This window comes from Schistocerca piceifrons, chromosome 1 (genome assembly GCF_021461385.2).
Source record: "Schistocerca piceifrons isolate TAMUIC-IGC-003096 chromosome 1, iqSchPice1.1, whole genome shotgun sequence".
NCBI classification, from domain to species: Eukaryota; Metazoa; Arthropoda; class Insecta; order Orthoptera; family Acrididae; genus Schistocerca; species Schistocerca piceifrons.
In genome coordinates, this window is record NC_060138.1 from 136,781,772 (window position 1) to 136,803,894 (window position 22,123).

Genomic DNA, 22,123 nt, shown 5'->3' on the forward strand with positions numbered 1-22,123 from the left:
TGCATAAATGAATAACTTTTCAGTTGATTATACTTTGCTTCCAAGTGACAAAACTAAACCAAAATCAATTAAAATAAAATAAAATATAATAATGGACAGTTACCTAGTATTGAACCATTTTGACTGCTGCAAAAAATAAGACAAAGCAACAGCTAATGCATTCAAAGACTAGTAGAAATTTACTTTATACATTATGAATTCCTGTTATGAAAAAGATTATCAAATATCTAACAAAAAAGGAAAAAGGTAAAGGACTAACAAACATGAAGATGGATTTTTTCCATTACAATCAGCTGGAGTTCCATATCCAGAAACCATTACTTCACTTGCTGGTGGTTTTACAACTATCGAAATTGCAGTAATAAACAAGAAAAAGTTGATACAGGATTGGGAGAATGGAAAAGGCATAATGAAGGAATGGGGAAAAAAGGAAAAGGAGTACCAAATTCCAAAAAATTAGTAAAAAGTATAATAAACCATTATCAAATTATGACATAGAAAAATTTGCTAAACAATTGAGAATTAAATATTTTCATGGCGTTTTTATGATTGATGAACTACACAATGAACCAAAAAATTTAGGATTTAGCATAGTTAATGTAGGTACATCTAATCACTTTGGTATCCACTGGATTTATTATTATAAGAATAAAGGTATAAAATTTATTTTTGATTCATTTACTGGTAATATCCCATAGCAACTAAACAATTATTTGGGAAAATGACTTCTACTACAATACTGAGAGAATAGGAGACTTCAATGAAGTAATTTGTGGTCGTTTGTGTTTATTTGTTTTGAAATTCTTATGCATGAATTATAAGTTTAATGATATTTTGAATTTAATAAATGGGCATATTTGGAGATAAAACACAGCCTAAAGGTCACACAATTAATGGTCAGATAAATGCAGAAAACATTAGAAATCCATTAGAAGTAAAAATTGATCCAAAAACAGAACCTTTAATTAAACAATTTCATAAAGAATTACATAACATTTTTAAAGCAACTAAATGGTATATTGAGTTTAGAGGCAGAAGAATAGTAGATATAAAAGATCTGATGCTCTTATTAAACAATACATAGAAAAATAATACCTAACAAAACCTGAATATGCAAGTATTCTAACACAATCTGATAAATATATGTAACAAAACCTGAATATGGAAGTATTCTAACACAATTTGATAATTAAATCACTAAACCACATATTAATGTGAGAGTCACACAGATCCATCATAATAACTAATGAAAAAAAGATCAAATGTGATTTCTGTGGTCTAAAGAATCTGCTTATATCCTCTAGATAAAAATTCAGAAAGAGTAACAAAAAATAAAAATGTTGGTATTGATCTCGACTGCAAAACTGAAAATGTTGATTGATAATATTCCAAAAATTTGAAACAAAATGAATGTATTTATTGATGTCTATTCGTTTGATGAAAAATATCAAGTGCTCCCATTAAAAATTATGAAAGTTAAGAAAGATAAACATTTAAATCTTCTTTACTTCAAGGAAGAAGTTTATTCACACTATCGTTGTATAAAAATTTTATCTCGGCTTGTTTCAGGTCAAATTAATAAACATGAAGAAGTAAAATTTATTTGTGATTTCTATTTCTTCCATTTCTCTAATAAATAAGAATTAAATAACCACATATCAAGCTTATTAGTTAACAAACCATTAAAAGTAGAAAAGCCACAGAAATATTCCCATAAAAGTTATAAAAATTATTAATATATACAGAAAGTTTAATTTATTATTTATACTGATTATGAATGTTAACTATTGAAAATGGACAAGTGTCAACCGAATCCAGAAAATTAATATACAATGAAATGTCAAACATGGGATCAAGCAGATTATTTTATTATATTAAATATATAAATAGAGATTGTAAAGATCCTGTTGCTTAAAGAAGGCCAAATTGTAATAAGAAATATATGAAATATTGCAGAAATTGTAAGAATTATTTTGAAGTTAAAGAAATGAAATCATTAAGTCCTGAAGAACAATCAAGATATGCAACATCAAAAACACATACATTTTGCCACTGTCATTATACACCAAAAAATAAAAAGGTTCATCATCATGATCTTATGACTGGAAAATATATAATCCATTATGTAATAAATGTAATTTACATTTAAAATATCTAAGATTTGTACCAATTAATACACACAATTAACCAGGATATGATTTGAATCTGCTTGTGAAAGAACTTAGTTATGATGAAAAAGGAATAGATTGAATATCGAACAACAAATACAGATGAATTAATTTTGCTAACATGAGAGAAAATTTGAAAATGACATTTATTGACACATTTAAATTTATGGCTTCTTCTCCTGACAGACTTTCATCAAATATGAAGAGAGCTGAAATGATAACCATTAAAACATTTCTCCTGAAGAGTTATTCGAATTAGTTATCAGAAAAAGTGTATATCCATAGGAGTACATGGATTCTTGGAAAAAATTTGAATGGGCACACTTACCAGCAATGGTAGATTTTTACAGTAAACTGAATGACTTTGAAATAACTGATGAAAATTAAAAACATGTAATACTAGTTTGAGAAAAATCTAATATTAAAAAATCTCGACTCAATCATTAAATTATCTCCAGCTTTTGGTCTCATGGTAGCATTCTTGCTTTCTGATCACGGGGTCCTGGTTTCGATTCCTGGCGAGATCACAAATTTTCACCTGCCCCGAGGTGACTAGGTGTTAGGAGCTTGCGTAGTACAACAGTGTTGGTCTCCCGCATCGTTGCCCTATGCTCTGTCAAGAAGCATGCGACTTCATTTCCCATCCATATCTTAAGACTGATGTATTCTTAACGTCTGATGTACTTGAAAATTTTTCAAGAAATTGTTAAAAGTATATGATTTGGATCCATCTTGTTATTTTACTAACCTAGGATTATCTTGGGATGCAATGTTGAAATCGACTAGAGAGCCAATTGATTTATTACATTATTATAATATGATTTTAATGGTTCAAAAAGGAATAAGAGGTAGATTATCGCAGCAGTGTAGAAAATACATCAAAACAAACAATAAATATATGAAAGATTTTCATAGTAAAAAGATAACATATTATCTACACATTTAGATGGAAATAATTTACATTACTATGCAATAAGGCAATATTTACTATACAGTGGATTTGAATGGGAAGAAGCAAATAATATTGATCATACAAAAGTGAGTGAAATATCTGATATTCCAAAATTTGGATATATTTATAAAGTAGACTTAGTATATCCAAAAAAATTAGATCAGGTACATAAAGATTTACCATTGCCTCCTAAAAACAAAATTGTGCTGGAATACAGTCCTACAACTGTTTCAGCTCTCACTGGAACTAAAGAAAGCAAGTTGTTGACTTCTCTCAATGATAAAAATATATGTAATTTATTGTAGAAATCTTAAACAGCATCTGTCTCTAGGAATGAAATTAAAAAATATACGTCCAGTTTTAAAATTTTAACAATTGGATGGGTTGAACAACTATATAGATTTAAATTGAGAAATAAGAACTAAAGCCAAAAATGATTTTGAAAAATATTTCTATAAGCATGTGAGTAATTCAGTCTTTGTCAAGACAATGGAAAACATAAGAAATAGAGTGAATATGAAATTGGTGTCAGATGGAGAAAAATGTGATTAATAATAGCAAAGCCAATCATCAAAGCAAGTACTATATTTAATGAAAATCTTTCTGCTAGCCATATGAATTAAGACAAAAACCATCAATGTTAGGATGAGTATATTTAATTTATCAAAAGAACTGATGAATGATTTTTCCCTATAGAATAATGAATCTAAAGTATGTAGAAAGCATTGAGTTGTGTTGTAGAGATATGGACAGTTATATCTATAATATACAAACTCAAGATTTTTATAAAGATATGAAATCGATGAGTGATAAATTTATTAGCAGTGATTAACATGAAAATAATATTTATGGTATACCAATAGTTAGGAATAAAGTTGAAGGAAAAATGAAAGATGAATGCATTGGAAAAATAATGGAAGTATTTTGTCGTTTGAGAGCAAAAATGTATCCTTATATAGTCAGAGACAAAACAGAAAAAATCTAAAGTTGTTTGGAAACATGCTGTTAAAAATAGAATAAGGTTAGAAGATTATAACAATAGTTTGTTTTACGATAGAGAACACTAAAGGAAAATTAATATGATTGAAAGGAAAAACAGGAAATATACACAGTTGAATAAACAAGACAGTGTTGTGCCTTCATTATGGTAAAAGATATGTGTTGGAAAATAAAGTAGACACATAGCATATCGATATTAGAGCTTATAAAAGAATGTAATAAAACTTTTTCTTTATAAATGGAGACTCTAGTCATGAAGCTCAACCAAGTAAGTTTCTTGAAAGAAATGAAAACAACTAATGGAGTTAGAGATCATGGGGAAAAAACTTCTATGGAGTTTGATAATGAGTTTAAGATTATTTTGCCACATACATATTCTAAATCAATTTCTGATTGGTATTTTCAGTTAATTGAAAACAAACAGTTGAAAATGAAATATAAAGGAATGAAGGAACTTAAAAACAGAAATAATGAACTTCGTGATCTGGAGTTCACTCTGGGCAGATTATTTAAATTTTTTTCCTATTAAATTTTATAATCTTTAACTAGACAATCCGAAACAGCTAAATAGTATGGTGACATTCTAGAGAAAAAGAATATTAACTAATTTAATAAAGATAAATATCTAAGAGATGGGTATTGTTTGATTAGTAAATAATTTAAAAAATATTACCCTAAAATCAAAGTGACTGTGGTAGAACTCTAATTTAGCATTCTCTCAAAAAAATTTACAATCGCCAGTTGATAAAAATCTTATGGCTGCTCGAGAAGGAAGAAATTAGGGAAATGTTAGGTACAGAATAGACATCTTACACTGACCGTAATTCATTTTTTAAACATTCATCTTTTATAAAAACATATTAAACTTGCTTTCTTACATTCACCTTTTGTATGAACAAAACTAATTATTTAAGAATTGGTGAACTTCATTCAAAAATATTCATATTTAATAATTTTTTCAGTAATATAATACATAATTGAGTTTTTTATGAAATGATGTGAGTTAGACCTGAAAATTGGATTATGGTAGCTGGAAAGTGTAGGTTCTAGGTAAGTTCTAGTGAGCCAGTTCAGGAGTTACGAGTAAACTAGTGAGCTACAACTGAGCTAGAGCCTACGCTTTGTAACTACTAGCGCTCAGCTGGGCTGTACATTTGCCACACCACCACTCCATACTGTCTTAGCGTGAAGAGGGGGAAACCGCGAACACACTGCATTTAAATAGCGATTAAATCATACAGCAAACGACTTCATTTTATATCTCACATTTCTCAGTATCGTACGTCACAAACAAAAAAGATTTTCAATGTTATTTAATTATTTTTGGCGGAAGACTTTTAGCATATCGAGAAATGCAGATAATTTCTCAGAGTTTCACACTGTGGTTTCACGTAACCGTGAGGTATTTAGTTTGATAATTGGAAAGAGATCTTTCACACATATGTTGGTCAAAGTACTGTAGTTGTAACACATTTGCACGTTCAATATGGGGATGCAGACACCCTACCTGAGGAAAACAATGTACACATCCTGTATAGTTTTCACATTAAAGGAATTGCCTTTAAAACAGGAATTACATTGCGTATCAATTAGTTACTTCTGGATATGACCAGGTTCCATTTCAACTGAAATGGCTCGAAATCAGATGTGGGATGGCAAATTCCTCAAAACGTTTAGAAAACTGTCCTTCCAATACTTTTAAGGCCACAAAGAATTTTTCAAACCTCACACATTTTATAATGTCGCTTAACTTAGAGGGCTGTACGATGTCGGTTTTGTCAGTATTCTTTCCCTCTACAATGCACTGCAATGCGATTTTCTTTTTAAATACATCCCCATGAAATCAAGTACAGGTTATTTTTCACGTTGCAGTGTCTTACTGTGGACATTGTGCAGTCACGTCCACTTAAAATGCAAGGTCGGCAATCCTTTCCGGATGTTATAGTTTTCTTTCGTAACACTCATTTTTCCTTCATATATTCCATAAAAACGGTTTCAAATCGAAAAATGTTCCAGCCATGCCCTGTGACTTGAGCAACGTACTTTTTAGTACGGTATAAAGTGTCCATACTCTGTTCAGTTCCGTCGAAAACTCTTGCAACCAACAGTGCAATAACGAGTGCGATTTCAAAAAATTTACTATTCCTACCTACAAATTTATCACAGAGTGCTTCTTGATGTGCACAAACATGAAACCTGTCTGTCGATCCTTGTAATTCCTTGTTCTTTCATTGTCAACTAACTCTTTCGATACTTTCTACGTGTTGTTGTAATGTTTCGCAGAAAATTTTGGAGTAATCGCCGATTATGGAACTGCATAATAGATACTAAGAATTCTCATCCCTCTCGTCTGTAATTTCCATTCAGTTTTTAATGCTTATGGCAATAGATCGTTTGACTGTCTCTTTTAGTACAAGCGATCCCACGACCTGTTAATGTCCCTCATGCAACGAACAAACAGCATTGAGTAAACGGTGCTGACTCCATGAATTTGCCGAACTGAAGAGAGTTATGCTGACCGAAAAGTGCCACATCTTGATGGTAAAAGAAATGTCGTTTAGTAGTGGGTACTTCCGAGAAGGACCGAACAAAGCCGAGGCACGCCGAGTTTTGGCGCACAAGAAGCACGCACTTCTAGGCCACGTGCAGTTTGGCACGCTGTGGCTATCAATGGTGTACATAGTATTACCTGTATCAGCAACTGCTCATTGTGAAAATGGCTCTGAGCACTATGGGACTTAACATCTATGGTCATCAGTCCCCTAGAACTTAGAACTACTTAAACCTAACTAACCAAAGGACATCACACAACACCCAGTCATCACGAGGCAGAGAAAATCCCTGACCCCGCCGGGAATCGAAGCCGGGAACCCGGGCGCGGGAAGCGAGAAGGCTACCGCACGACCACGAGCTGGGGACTGCTCATTGTGAACTGGACTGGACTTGTTTCAGAGGCGTTGGAACGAAAATTCTATATAAATTTAAAACATAATTGTAAAATGTAATATGAAATGCTTAAGTCATTCACAGATGGCAGCAGCTGTATGATGAGTGGACCGAGAGTTCTCAAGTGATGAGGTGTGTTATGGCTATCAGCTTTCACAGCTTGCAGCCAGTTGCCTTTTAAATCCCACTAGTGGAGCCATAAAGGTGCTCAGTTAGCAGGGCAGGAGTTTACACTCTGGCACTGTGGCCTCCTCATTGGTTACATGATGTACCCATCCAGTATTTAGCTTCCTTCTGTAGCACCACATTCCAAAAGATCCTACTCTTTTCTTATCTGAACTGCTAATTGTTCATGTTTCACATTCACACAAGGCAACATTCCAGACAAACACCTACATAAAAAGACTTTATAACTCTTAAATTGATATTAGACATTAACAAATTTCTCATTTGCAGAAACGTTTTTCTTGTCATTACCAGTTTACATTTTATATCATACCTAGTTAGTTCGTCACCCCAAATAGCAAAACTTAACTACTATTTTCAGTGTCTTATTTCCTAATCTAATTCCTCCACTGTTATTTGATTTAATTTATCTACATTCCATTATCTTTTTCTTCCTTTTGTTGATATTCATCTTATATCCTCCTTTCAAATGGTTCAAATGGCTCTGAGCACTATGGGACTTAGCATCTAAGCTCATCAGTACCCTAGAACTTAGAACTACTTAAACCTAACTAACCTAAAGACATCACACACATGCATGCCCAAGGTATGATTCGAACCTGCGACCGTAGTAGTCGCGCGGTTCCGGACTGAAGTGCCTGGAACCGCTTGACCACAACGGCCGGCTCCTCCTTTCAATACACCGTCCATTCCGTTCAACTGCTCTTAAAAGTCCTTTGCTGTCTGTCACATAATTACAACGTCATTGGCAAATCTCAAAGTTTTTGTTTGTTCTCCCTGCACTTTAATTACTTCTCTACATTTTTCTTTGGTTTCTTTTACTGTTTGCTCAATGTAGAGATTGAATAACAGTGAGGATAGGCTACAACACTATCCCACTCACTTCTCCTTCCCTTTCACCCCCCTCGACTCTTACACCTGCCATCTGATTTCTGTACAAGTTGTATATATCCTTCCGCTTCCTGTCTTCCACCCGTGCAACGTTCAAAGTTTCGAAGAGGGTAACCCAATCACTTAATCTCCAATAAACCTTTCTCAGTACAGGTCAGTTGCTCTCTTCAAGTGGCTTCTACAATCTCTGTGAAGAATTTAGGTATCAGGTTTTTCTTGTATTGTGAAAGAAATGTATTTTTTCGATATAGCCAGTACTCGACACACATACACGATATGGACAGAATGAAAGCTACATTTCATCTGTGCTCCTGGGTGCTATACTGAAATAGGTTGATTTCTCACTATACGACAAGAAGCATTTCCGTAATCCGGTGTACAATCGATATATTCTGCACATGACAGTAACCCATCTCAGGAGCAAAAGAGGCAATTCCTATGTTTGAAAAATTGGTACTGAAATAAGTCTACGGTTTATGAAACGTGAAACGCCAATGAGCTGTCTCTTTTAGATCTACAATGCTGTCAGCAGAAATTACCACAGGTCCATTTTAAAAAGAGGAGGTAATGCCCATGCCTTTTTAATTAATGTAGCTATGAAAAAGAAATGTGTCGTATATTGTATACTGTCTCGCAGTTAATACAGGTGTAAACAGTATTACCGTACATTACACGGTTCTGAAAATATTCCAGGTGAACTGATTAGCTGACTCACCCTTTGTACCAAAAAAGACGTGTACTCCAGAGCTCGGTTCCCCAGTATGTAGAAGCCCGGATCGTCTCACAAGCCAGGCATCGCTGGCAAGCAACGCGGGCGTCACCTCTCACATACCTGGTTTGTTCCAGAGCTGACGAATACAACGCGGAGAACGCATGAACGAGGCGAGCTGCCGCTGAACACTCACCTCGAAGTCGTCCGCAAAAATGTCGTAGTGCAAAGTGATGGCTCCTGTGTATGTGGGTTCATTGGTTTCTTCGTCCACGGTCTGGGAAATGTTAACCAAAATGCCTGGGTATTCCCCATCGTCGCAGGCGCTAAGCTCTAACATGTCCACAGTGTACGGACCCTGCCAAGCAGAAAAAAACACACACATTACAAGAGCGCTTCACTGGAGCACCAAGGAAAATTGAAAAGTTTCCTCAAACTGGCTATACGAAAATTCAGCAATTAAAATTCATAAATGGAATTCTTACATAGCGTAAAAATCGGTTATTTTTAGAACATTTATCCCAACTTGAATAACCATAGGTTTATTTAAGAGTTTATCAGTTCGTGCATGCCTGCACTCCATAACTGCAGAAAGACTGCTTCGATTCATGAGCAAAAGAAATATGCATAGCTGAATGTACGGATATGGTCAGTAATGTTCATAACAGACCAATGCAAATCCTTGTAATCTCAGCAGTCATTTCGTCAGTCAAATATTCAACGAACTACGGTACCGAACGACGTATTCAAATTGTGCTCGCCATAAATTGTTGTTATTAAAATTCCGAGAGCCCAGAATGAATCTATCATTATAAGGTATGAGGTATTGCCCATGAAATTCTGGGTACTGAGTTTGAGTTCCTGGTCCGGCACATAATTTTCATCTCTCAGGATGTTTCAAAGCTGCACTTACTAGGTCCACAGAGAAACATTCATCGTTCAAACAACCGCAGAGCTGTGAGACACCCCGTTCCCCACGATACCGTTTCCTTCAGGAGTGCCACACGAAGTCCGTGTGTAGTTTGTAAACTGAGAAGTAGGCCTACTAGGAGAAGTGAAGCCATGAGGGAAAATTATGGGTCCCGAAAGCAAATGTTTTGGGAAAAGATTCCAAATGCATCACACAGTTTTGATATGTCAAGAAGTTCTCTCACGATAATGATCATGACGGTAAAACTATATAAATTTGGTTTCATGTACAGAGTTACCGATAATAGTTAGTATCGATCCGCTCTATTAGTTTCTGGAACATGTGAATTCATTCCAGTCAAATACGAGTATTAAGCTGATCCTGCCACTGGAAAAGTACGGCCAGTTGCCTTTGCTGGATGTACCGGGTGATTAAAAAGTCAGTACAAATTTGAAAACTGAATAAATCACAGAATAATGTAGATAGAGAGGTACAAATTGACATATATGCTTGGAATGACATGGGCTTTTATTAGAACCAAAACAATACTAAAGTTCAAAAAATGTCCGACAGATGGTGCTTCATCTCATCAGAATAGCAATAATTAGCATAACAAAGTAAGACAAAGCAAAGATGATGTTCTTTACAGAAAATGCTCAATATGCCCACCATCATTCCTCAAAAATAGCTGTAGTCGACAAATAATGTTGTGAACAGAACTGTAAAGCATGTCCAGAGTTATGGCGAGGCATTGGCGTCGGATGTTGTCTTTCAGCATCCCTAGAGATGTTGGTCGATCACGATATACTTGCGACTTCAGGTAACCCCAAAGCCAATAATCGCACGGACTGAGGTCTGGGGACCTGGGAGGCCAATCATGACGAAAGTGGCGGCTGAGCATACGATCATCACCAAGCGACGTGCGCAAGAGATCTTTCACGCGTCTAGCAATATGGGGTGGCGCGTCATCCTGCATAAACATCGTGCGTTCCAGCAGGTGTTTATCAGCCAGGCTGGAGATGACGCGACTCTGTAACATATCGGCGTACCTCTCACCCGTCATGTTAGCAGTTACAAAACCAGAATCGCGCATTTCCTCGAAGAAAAAAGGCCCGATAACGGTAGATGTGGTAAATCCAACCCATACCGTGACTTTCTCGTCGTGCCATGGAGTTTCCACGACAGTTCTAGGATTTTCGGTAGCCCAAATTCTGCAGTTGTGGGCGTTAACAGACCCTCGGAGCGTGAAATGAGCTTCGTCGGTCCACAACACGTTACTCAACCAATCGTTATCTTCCGCCATCTTTTGAAACGCTCACACCGCAAATGCCCTCCGCTTCACGAAATCGCCAGGCAACAGTTCATGATATCGATGGATTTTGTGCGGATAGAAAAATATATATATATATATATATATATATATATATATATATATATATATATACCCGTGGTCTAGGGGTAGCCTCTTTGATTCATAATCAAAAACGTCTCCGGGCCCGGGTTCGATCCACGCCACTGCCTAGTTTTTAAGTAAATAATCAGCATTGGCGGCCGAAGACTTCCGGCATAAGAAGTCAGCCTCATTCTGCCAACGGCCTTGTCAAAGTGGGCGGAGGAGCGGATAGAGGTTCAGGGTACTCTCTTGTCCTAGGGGTGGGAAATTGTCCCTAATGGCGGAAGAATCAGCAATGATCAACGACATGAGGATGCAGAAGGCAATGGAAACCACTGCATTAAACACACGTAACGTGTATCCACAGAACATGTGGCCTGTAATTGAAGAAGTGTCATGATGATCTCTCCATTGGCAAAAGATTCCGGAATAGCCCCCCATTCGGATCTCCGGGAGGGGACTGCCAAGGGGGAGGTTACCATGAGAAAAAGATTAAATAATCTACGAAAGGATAACGTTCTAATAGTCGGGGCGTGGAATGTCAGAAGCTTGAACGTGGTAGGGAAACTAGAAAATCTGAAAAGGGAAATGCAAAGGCTCAATCTAGATATAGTAGGGGTCAGTGAAGTGAAGTGGAAGGAAGACAAGGATTTAAGGTCAGATGAGTATCGGGTAATATCAACAGCAGCAGAAAATGGTATAACAGGTGTAGGATTCGTTATGAATAGGAAGGTAGGGCAGAGGGTGTGTTACTGTGAACAGTTCAGTGATCAGGTTGTTCTAATCAGAATCGACAGCAGACCAACACCGACAACGATAATTCAGGTATACATGCCGACGTCGCAAGCTGAAGATGAACAGATAGAGAAAGTGTATGAGGATATTGAAAGGTTAATGCAGTATGTAAAGGGGGACGACAATCTAATAGTCATGGGCGACTGGAATGCAGTTGTTGGGGAAGGAGTAGAAGAAAAGGTTACAGGAGAATATGGGCTTGGGACAAGGAATGAAAGAGGAGAAAGACTAATTGAGTTCTGTAACAAGTTTCAGCTAGTAATAGCGAATACCCTGTTCAAGAATCACAAGAGGAGGAGGTATACTTGGAAAAGGCCGGGAGATACGGGAATATTTCAATTAGATTACATCATGGTCAGACAGAGATTCCGAAATCAGATACTGGATTGTAAAGCGTACCCAGGAGCAGATATAGACTCCGATCACAATATAGTAGTGATGAAGAGTAGGCTGAAGTTCAAGACATTAGTCACGAAGAATCAATACGCAAAGACGTGGGATACGGAAGTACTAAAGAATGACGAGATACGTTTGAAGTTCTCTAACGCTATAGATACAGCAATAAGGAATGGCGCAGTAGGCAGTACAGTTGAAGAGGAATGGACATCTCTAAAAAGGGCCATCACACAAGTTGGGAAGGAAAACATGGGTACAAAGAAGGTAGCTGCGAAGAAACCATGGGTAACAGAAGAAATACTTCAGTTGATTGATGAAAGGAGGAAGTACAAACATGTTCCCGGAAAATCAGGAATACAGAAATACAAGTCGCTGAGGAATGAAATAAATAGGAAGTGCAGGGAAGCTAAGACGAAATGGCTGCAGGGAAAATGAGAAGACATTGAAAAAGATATGATTGTCGGAAGGACAGACTCAGCATACAGGAAAGTCAAAACAACCTTTGGTGACATTAAAAGCAACGGTGGTAACATTAAGAGTGCAACGGGAATTCCACTGTTAAATGCAAAGGAGAGAGCAGATAGGTGGAAAGAATACATTGAAAGCCTTTATGAGGGTGAAGATTTATCTGATGTGATAGAAGAAGAAACAGGAGTCGATTTAGAGGAGATAAGGGATCCTGTATTTAAAAGAGCTATGGAGGACTTACGGTCAAATAAGGCAGAAGGGATAGATAACATTCCATAAGAATTGTCTAAAATCATTGGGGGAAGTGGCAACAAAACGACTATTCACGTTGGTGTGTAGAATATATGAGTCTCGCGATATACCATCTGACTTTCGGAAAAGCATCATCCACACAATTCCGAAGACGGCAAGAGCTGACAACTGCGAAAATTATCGCACAATCAGCTTAACAGCTCAAGCATCGAAGCTGCTTACAAGAATAATATACAGAAGAATGGAAAAGAAAATTGAGAATGCGCTAGGTGACGATCAGTTTGGCTTTAGGAAAAGTAAAGGGAGAGAGGCAATTCTGACGTTAAGGCTAATAATGGGAGCAAGGCTAAAGAAAAATCAAGACACATTCATAGTATTTGTTGACCTGGAAAAAGCGTTCGACAATATAAAATGGTGCAAGCTGTTCGAGATTCTGAAAAATGTAGGGGTAAGCTATAGGGAGAGACGGGTCATATACAATATGTACAACAACCAAGAGGGAATAATAAGAGTGGACGATCAAGAACGAAGTGCTCGTATTAAGAAGGGCGTAAGACAAGGCTGTAGCCTTTAGCCCCTACTCTTCAATCTGTACATCGAGGAAGCAATGATGGAAATAAAAGGAAGGTTCAGGAGTGGAATTAAAATACAAGGTGAACGGATATCAATGATACGATTCGCTGATGACATTGCTATCCTGAGTGAAAGTGAAGAAGAATTAAATGATCTGCTGAACGGAATGAACAGTCTAATGAGTACACAGTATGGTTTGAGAGTAAATCGGAGAAAGACGAAGGTAATGAGTAGTAGTAGAAATGAGAACAGCGAGAAACTTAACATCAGGAGTGATGGTCACGATGTCAATGAAGTTGAGGAATTCTGCTACCTAGGCAGTAAAATAACCAATGACGGACGGAGCAAGGAGGACATCAAAAGCAGACCCGCTATGGCAAAAAAGGCATTTCTGGCCAAGAGAAGTCTACTAATATCAAATGCCGGCCTTAATTTGAGGAAGAAATTTCTGAGGATGTACGTCTGGAGTACATCATTGTATGGTAGTGAAACATGGACTGTGGGAAAACCGGAACAGAAGAGAATCGAAGCATTTGAGATGTGGTGCTATAGACGAATGTTGAAAATTAGGTGGACTGATAAGGTAAGGAATGAGGAGGTTCTACGCAGAATCGGAGAGGAAAGAAATATGTGGAAAACACTGATAAGGAGAAGCGACAGGATGATAGGACATCTGCTAAGACAAGAGGGAATGACTTCCATGGTACGAGAGGGAGCTGTAGAGGGCAAAAACTGTAGAGGAAGACAGAGATTGGAATACGTCAAGCAAATAATTGAGGACGTAGGTTGCAAGTGCTACTCTGAGATGAAGAGGTTAGCACAGGAAAGGAACTCGTGGCGGGCCACATCAAACCAGTCAGTAGACTGATGACCAAAGAAAAAAAGCATCGGAGGGTACGGCTCAGTGCCAACCAAACAGTAGTGTATGGAATGCCGGTGCGACGTGCGACTGCACGAGCGCTGACTTCCCCGTGCATAGACGATCCCGCTACAGTCTCCATTTCTTCCTGAACTGTCTCAGCAGCATTACGACTTAGGCTCGGTCGGCCACTACGGGGTCTATCGTCTAAACAACCCGTGGCTTCGAACTTCTAAATCTTTCTCGCCACAGCTGCATTTGTCAACGGACTTTTACCCGTTAGAATCCCCTTCCTATGGCGATAGGATCGTAACGCTGAACCAGCACATTCCCCGTTCTGATAATACAGCTTCACTAAAAGCGCCTTTTCAGGTAACGTCAAAATGCTACGACTGCTGGCGCATCTGTTTCTCTCTCTCATTACAGCTCGTTTTATACAAGATTGTCATGCACAGTCACTGACGTTTTGCTGTCCAGCGCCATCTGTCGGACATTTTTTGAACTTTGCTTTTTTTGTTCTAATAAAACCCCATGTCCTTCCAAGCATGTGTGTCAATTTTTATCTCTCTATCTACATTATTCCGTGGTTTATTAAGTTTTCAAATTTATACTGACTTTTTGATCACCCGGTACTTACCAAACGAATGGCCAGGTGCCGTTGCTGAATGTAGTTATCAAAAGGAAAGCAGACGGCTTCTTTGACCCCAGTGCGTTCCTCAAACCTACAAACATGGATTTATACCCGCCAGTCAGCAATTGTCACCACCCAGTGCAGAATAACAGAGTTCTGAAGTCATTGGTCCACATAGGACACACCTTGTCAGATCCAGATAGCCTGGCGACAAAAACTGAGCATCTATGATTACTGTTCTGCAAGAATGGATGCACTGCCAAACAGATTCGGGAGAACGTTCAACCAGTCACCCTGCCACACTATCCAGAAGAAGAGTGAGTTGAAGAAAAGATTGTGGAGTATCTACCCTGCCACAATCAGCAACATCTTGTGGAAGGACGATATTAAGTATGTGTTAAGTCCACCTACCAAAACAAGAGGGGTACTGGGAAATGTGAACCAACCTCGGACTACGAAAACCGGGAATTTATTATGTATCTTGCCAATGTGGCATGCTGTACATTGGCCAACAGTGGACATCAGAGGCACACCCGACTTAGACAGGCAACTAAGTCAGCCATTACATTGTGAGCACGGTCTGGAACTTAGTCTACGAATTCTGTTCTGATGAAACGAGGGATCTGGCACAAGCCTTCGATAATGGGACAGTATTATAAGAGCGTCTGCAGAGATACAGGGGACGAGTAACTTGATGAATCGTGACACAGTGTACCCATTCAGCAACACATGGGATCTGCAACTGCAAATGCTGAAAACGCAATGGGGCAGCAGTAGAACTCTATAAAAGATGAACAGAATGTATGGACGTCTGAAACGAACCCCAGATGCAGCATCAGGTGCACCGCACCGAACATGGAACGTAGCAGGGCGCTTCTAGCGGGAGCGAACTGCAGAGAGAACAGCTGGAACCCCAGTGGAACCTGGAACTGCAACGGACCGAAGGCGGGACTCAATCGCATAGACGGGTGCATTGGACCGAAGACGAAACAACAGAGCTCAGCCTGGCACAGCGGCCTCAAGAAGGACGGCCTGAGAATGTTTCTAACAGGACAGAACCGCAGAGAGAACAGGTGGCACCGCAGCCGTTTCCCAGTCCCCTGACCATCGGGTTAGCCGAGGTCCGCGCCGACGCGTAAAATGTAGTGGCGAAATCGCGGATGCGTCACTTCAGCGTCGGGAGTCTCGTGACTTCGTAAAGCTGCCTCGTGCTGAAATGTCGTGACCGGTGGAGAGCCAGAGAGCTTTGTTATGCACTGTTTGCAGCCTCTTCATGTGCTTTACTTCCACAGCGGACCGAAAACGCATCGCCAGCCCACAGAGAGGTGTTCCGGACCGAAGAGGGAACGCGCAACGACGCTGCTGGCGGGAGCGGACCGCAGACGGGACGACTGGACGCGAGCTACGAAGGGGGAAGAGCGTAGGTATAAATACTGGACCCGTAACCGAGGAGATCGTTAATTTTACGCCTTAATAAACCCGTAATGAGCTTCATACTTAAAAGCATACCCCAAAGCACATCGGACCACTCAGTGCTCAATCAACTGCTTCCATGGGGCCGTAAAGTAAACAAAGCATAGCGCATATACGACAGAGAAATAAACGACTCAGCCACATAGCAAAACAACCAAGGGACCCCCCTTCCCACTAAACCAGCGCAATGTGGTAGGTGCCTTTCATTTGCAAACACAACAAATACGTGCAGGAAACTAAGTGTCGAAGATGCTGTGGACAGTATGATCTCTTCTGCTGCAACCAAAAAGAAGAAAATAGATGCGCCAATTGCAATGATCCCCACTCCGCCCTCTTCTACAAATATCTCTAAAGACCCAAGGAGGCCACAGCGGTCGAGGCACTCCCCCATCGAGATGATATACGAGCTACTGTGTATTCCAGATACAGGAGGTCGCCACAGTACTGTTCCACCTACTTCAAGATCTATGAGAGGCTGTCAAAGCTCTCTGGGATACGCTACAAGGCAAATACTTTGAAATGACTCCGTATGTGCACAAACACGAAATAAAACACACATACGATAAGGTATCAACTGCACCCTGAAACGCGAAAGCTCACAAACACACACACACACACACACACACACACACACACACACACAGCCACACACACCACAATGACACAATCCACAACATACAGAACGTAAACAACCCCGTGACCCCTGTAACCCCCCTTTCCCGTAAGCACGATCGCGATGGCTGATGCACAAAGTCTAAACTTCGCCTTTGTCAATACGCACGGAGTGAGGACTAAAGGTACAATGCTGATACATACACTACATCATGGTGATGTTCATTTTGCAGCAATCGTCGAAACGTGGATAACGGCCAGGAACAAATTCAACTTCCTAAAATACAACACTTCTCAGAAATATAGAAAAGACGGCAGCTGTGGAGTGGCCACATGATTCAATAGCCACAAAAGAAATCCCTCTACTGGCAGTACTTGAGAACATGGAAGGCGTCGTACTACAAATAAGAGACAGGAGCAGGTGCGTGCTTAACATAGTTTGTATTCAAAATCCCCAGGGAGGCCCCTATCAACACAGTGCTTATATTACCTAACTATATTCAATAGAAACCGAATACTAGATGACTTAAACGCAAGACGACCAGTGCTAGCTGACAGAGCAGAAATCGGCAACGGACACCGACTCTTCGAACTGATGACAACAGAACCAATCAGTAGATTCCCAGTAAATCACCGGACCTTCGTCTGCCTTCATGGATGTTAGGCACTAGACTACATATAGCAGAGCCCAAATATTAGCGACGAAATGACGGAACCTGGCATCGGCCATTCCATCTCAAGTGACCACCTTCCCATCCTTTTCGCGACTATTGCCACACAACTCCCAGACAAGCTGCCTACAAGACGGACTGTACAAACATACACTGACAGACACTAGAACAGATACAAAGATATCATCTGAAGCCAACGCTCCCTATAGTCACAACAGACGACGATGACCTTCAACAGGCTAGAGAAGACTCGAGGCGGCCATACATCATTGTGTTATAAACCTGGAGACAAGCCATTCCCCAGGACACTCACAACCTAATACGACAGAAAAAAACTATACAAACAAATCATATTAACCGATAATACAGACTTTAAAAGCCGGAGCAGCAGCCTAAACGCAGGTATAAAACAATCGTTTCCGTCTACCGACAAAGACATGTAGACAGTTAAAATACAGAACAGGGTCGCAGGTTCTGAAAGCGCTTCAAAACGCTGACAGGCCAAAGACAATAGGCGAAAACTACATTACTGATAAATGGCAAACCAGCAACAGACGAAACGGAACAGGTGGAAGCCTTCAAACAGGTATTATACCAGGCTTACCTGTTTCCACGAAATAACAAAGTGGACGAAAACTTCAAACTGCAAGTGGAAAACGAACTAGCGCAGAGAGTGACCACACCCTCTGGACGGAACTAAGCCCCTGGAAAAATTGACACAAAACGAATACATTTACAGAAAGCCCCCAACACATCTCAAAACACTCATCCTCTCCCTTAACTTCTATTACTGCCTGACAAATGAGACCATACCGACCAGCCAGAGGACAAGAAAGACAATCATGATAACAAACTTCGACAAACCAAGGACTGACCAGATGTCTCTGCTCAAAGTATAGCAAAGACATATTAACGAATAGTAACCGAGTGCCTAAAGACGCACATAGAAGTCAAAGACCTTCTCCCGCTGACACAATCGTGCTTTCCGCACAATCACTCTATCAATGACCCGCTGATTAATGTAACCGACGGAATCATAAACGACTTCAATAAGGTCTTTTAGACACAGAACGTGCCTTTGACAAGCTCCGTCAGAACGAACAAGACCAATGGAACTCCTGAATAGAATTGTTCGTCATATATGAGCATACATCTCAAACAGGATATGCAACCTAAATGTCTCCAGCGCAACATCCCGAGAATGCACACTATAGGCAAGAGTGCCCTCATGTCCCCGCTACTGAACGCGATGTATACTGCCGACATGTCCACTGTAATAACTCGCGCACAGACAGTAGAACCTTAAGCTGACAAAACCTCGTACAGAGCTTAGGACAACCACTACACAACGGAAAACCCGACCCACTTACAACGACCTGAAGATCGAGTGGCAAGATGGAGGATTCGGCCGTATCCATCCAAGACCCAAACAATCCTGTTCAGACACCGACACCTGGCCAAGAAAAGGCAGCGGAACAATGATGACATACAGATGACACTCTGGGACAGGTCACTAAGACTTAACGACAGTTAGATTCCTTGGCGTGTTCGTGGGCGTACAACTGAATTGAAAAAATGCACCTAACTTACATGCTCGACAAACCTCATAAGACTGGTTCAAGGACGACTATGGTATGTCATGACCAAATAACCACACACACATAAAGAACATACAGAAGAACATTAAAAGAATATGCCTCAGATCCCTTAGCAGGCATACAAAGATCAGTAGCATAGACTGAAAGCCTCACAAAACTCCCGAGCAATTACACCCTGTAATGACGTAAACTGCATTACTGGAGTGGAACCACTGCAAACACGAGAAACCAGAGTAAGAGCCAACTTCAGAAGACACATCCTCACTAACCCATCAGACGTGGAAAAATTCTGACAACAAGACCATGATTAACCAGGCGACCCAAATACGAATACTTACAGCCAACACGTACTGTAGCCCACAACACCAGCGAAGGGTATCCTGAGTTCTCCCCCACAACGGAACCTCTAACGAAAGAGATACCAGCACCCCCTCATCTAAGTCAAACACAGAAGAACAAAAAACACACTGGCACATACAGATCACAAAGAGGTAAAACACACAATAGAACCGAATCTCTCTCTCTCTCTCTCTCACTCTCTCTCTCTCACTCTCTCTCTCTCATACAACACTGGTACGCTAGATATAAGCACTACAGCGCTACGACAACTATAGAATCAAGAGTAGTCTTATAAGTGCCCCAATACAAATTGCTAAGGTGAATGGAAACCAATCTTCCCTGTGTGACATCAGCAGCTACCCACTGTAATACATCGCTGTGTAAGGCTCAAATGGCTCTGAGTACTATGGGACTTAACTTCTAAGGTCATCAGTCCCCTAGAACTTAGAACTACGTAAACCTAACTAACCTGAGGACATCACACACATCCATGCCCGAGTCAGGGGTCGAACCTGCGACCGTAGCGGTCGCGCGGCTCCAGACTGTAGCGCCTAGAACCGCTCAGCCACCCCGGCCGGCACTGTGTAAGGAACCAAGATTATACCACCTAACATGGGACAAATATCCAAAGACGACTACACTCACTTAGTTTCATGGTGTGACCGATATACCACTGGCAGATATGTTTCAGTTAATAGGTAACCTAAGTTAGCCGATTATCAGGAATTTGTTCCACCCATGTCTCACAAGTCTAGTGGCATAAGACTGCAACAAGAAATGCCACAACATATTTCCTTCCACTACTGTTAAATACATGAGCATATGTCACTAAAGCTGCGTTTAGCCCTGCGCGCCTTGCGTTCAGTCGCCGTGCGACTGTGCTTGCCTCACACGCAAGCAGAGGCCCGTAGTTTCATGCCTCTTCCCAAACAATGTGGATGCGAGTGATTCCATTCACATCAGTGTTCACACTGGGCGCCTCTACTTCGGTGTGGGGCGAGTTACAGCCGCACGACGACTAGCCGCAAACACCACAGGCGTAAACACACCTTAACGGTATTTGTATGTGGCGGAAAGACAGCGACAAAATCTAATTTTATGTCCTACGCATTATTTTCGAAACAAAGCATCACGTCCAACAACAGGTCAGTTCCAGCCACTTAGTTTCTTGAACACAGAATTTCTCTGGTTTGTCGCGCTTCTACTCCTACTTCACCATAGTTGTAGGTTTATCTAGAACAAGATTATCTAACAAATGGTAAGTGCATTACCGTCTATTGATCAGTTTTTTTCTCAAGTAGGAACTTGTGACGGAAAATATAAAACGCGAAAAGGTAGGTATTACCCCAAAGGAACAAGAATCACGCTTATGGTATCACAATTTACGTGACTTCCGATGATGACAATGTTGCTTAGAACTAGACTGAAGAACCTTAGGAGGGAGAACTGACGTAAATTCCGAATGTAGGGATGACGTAGGCGCATCGCATGGTGGAATAAAGCAGGATCGTGGAGACTCACAACGAGGGCGATGTCTGCAGAGGCGAGGTTGGCGGCGGAGCTGGCCACAGCGACCAATGCGAGCAGCGCCCGGGCCTCCATGCTGGACGCGACTGGAGCTCGTATTCCCTGCTCTGCTGTGGCCGCAGCCTCGCGTGATCGCGTGGCCGCCTGCTCTGCTAAACGCGCCAAAGCTCACCACACGCCACCTGCGCACCGCACGCTCGAGTGCCTCGGTTAACTAACGCCCAGACCTCGAAGCTCATATCTGTACGACGTGGTTTCCTTCCTCTTCCTGTTCTCCAGCAATTGTCAGCTGTGCGAAAATTAATAGCAACTGTGGTCTGTAATGTTTTCTAGTACGAAATGCGTCGTAATAACTGTATGGAATCCTTAGATGACGTATGTTCACAGATTTTTACTTGATTATAATACAACAAAATATTATTTCATAACAGAGAGCTGAAGAGGACGTACATAAATTGAACATGTGAGACATGATACTGCGAAAAGCATTTGACGTAACAATGAAAAACTAGTCTAAACAAGGCATCGAGAGTAGAAGTTCCTTCTCAACTACTCCCAGCCTTGTCAGAGCCAGCGATGACAGTGCTCTTAACTTGCTGTGCAACATGTTTGAGACGGGTGAAATACCCTCAGACTTCAAGAAGAATATAACAATTCCAATTTCAAAGAAGGAAGGCGCTAGGCGCTCAGTCCGGAGCCGCGAGACTGTTACCGTCGCAGGTTCGAATCCTGCCTCGGGCATGGATGTGTGTGATGTCCTTAGGTTAGTTAGGTT

General features: G+C 40.3%; 1 protein-coding gene across 1 annotated transcript in view; it reads right to left on the bottom strand.

Moving 5' to 3' along the window:
- LOC124805755 overlaps window positions 1-21,447 on the bottom strand; it is a 100,474-nt gene extending 79,027 nt beyond the window's left edge. The window contains exons 1-2 of the mRNA XM_047266326.1: window positions 21,343-21,447; window positions 9,048-9,209 (exon numbers count right to left, since the gene is read on the bottom strand). Coding sequence (XP_047122282.1) covers window positions 9,048-9,209; window positions 21,343-21,423 — 243 coding nt within the window. The 5' untranslated portion in view covers window positions 21,424-21,447. The remainder of the gene's footprint in view (window positions 1-9,047; window positions 9,210-21,342) is intronic.
- Window positions 21,448-22,123: the final 676 nt, after the last annotated feature.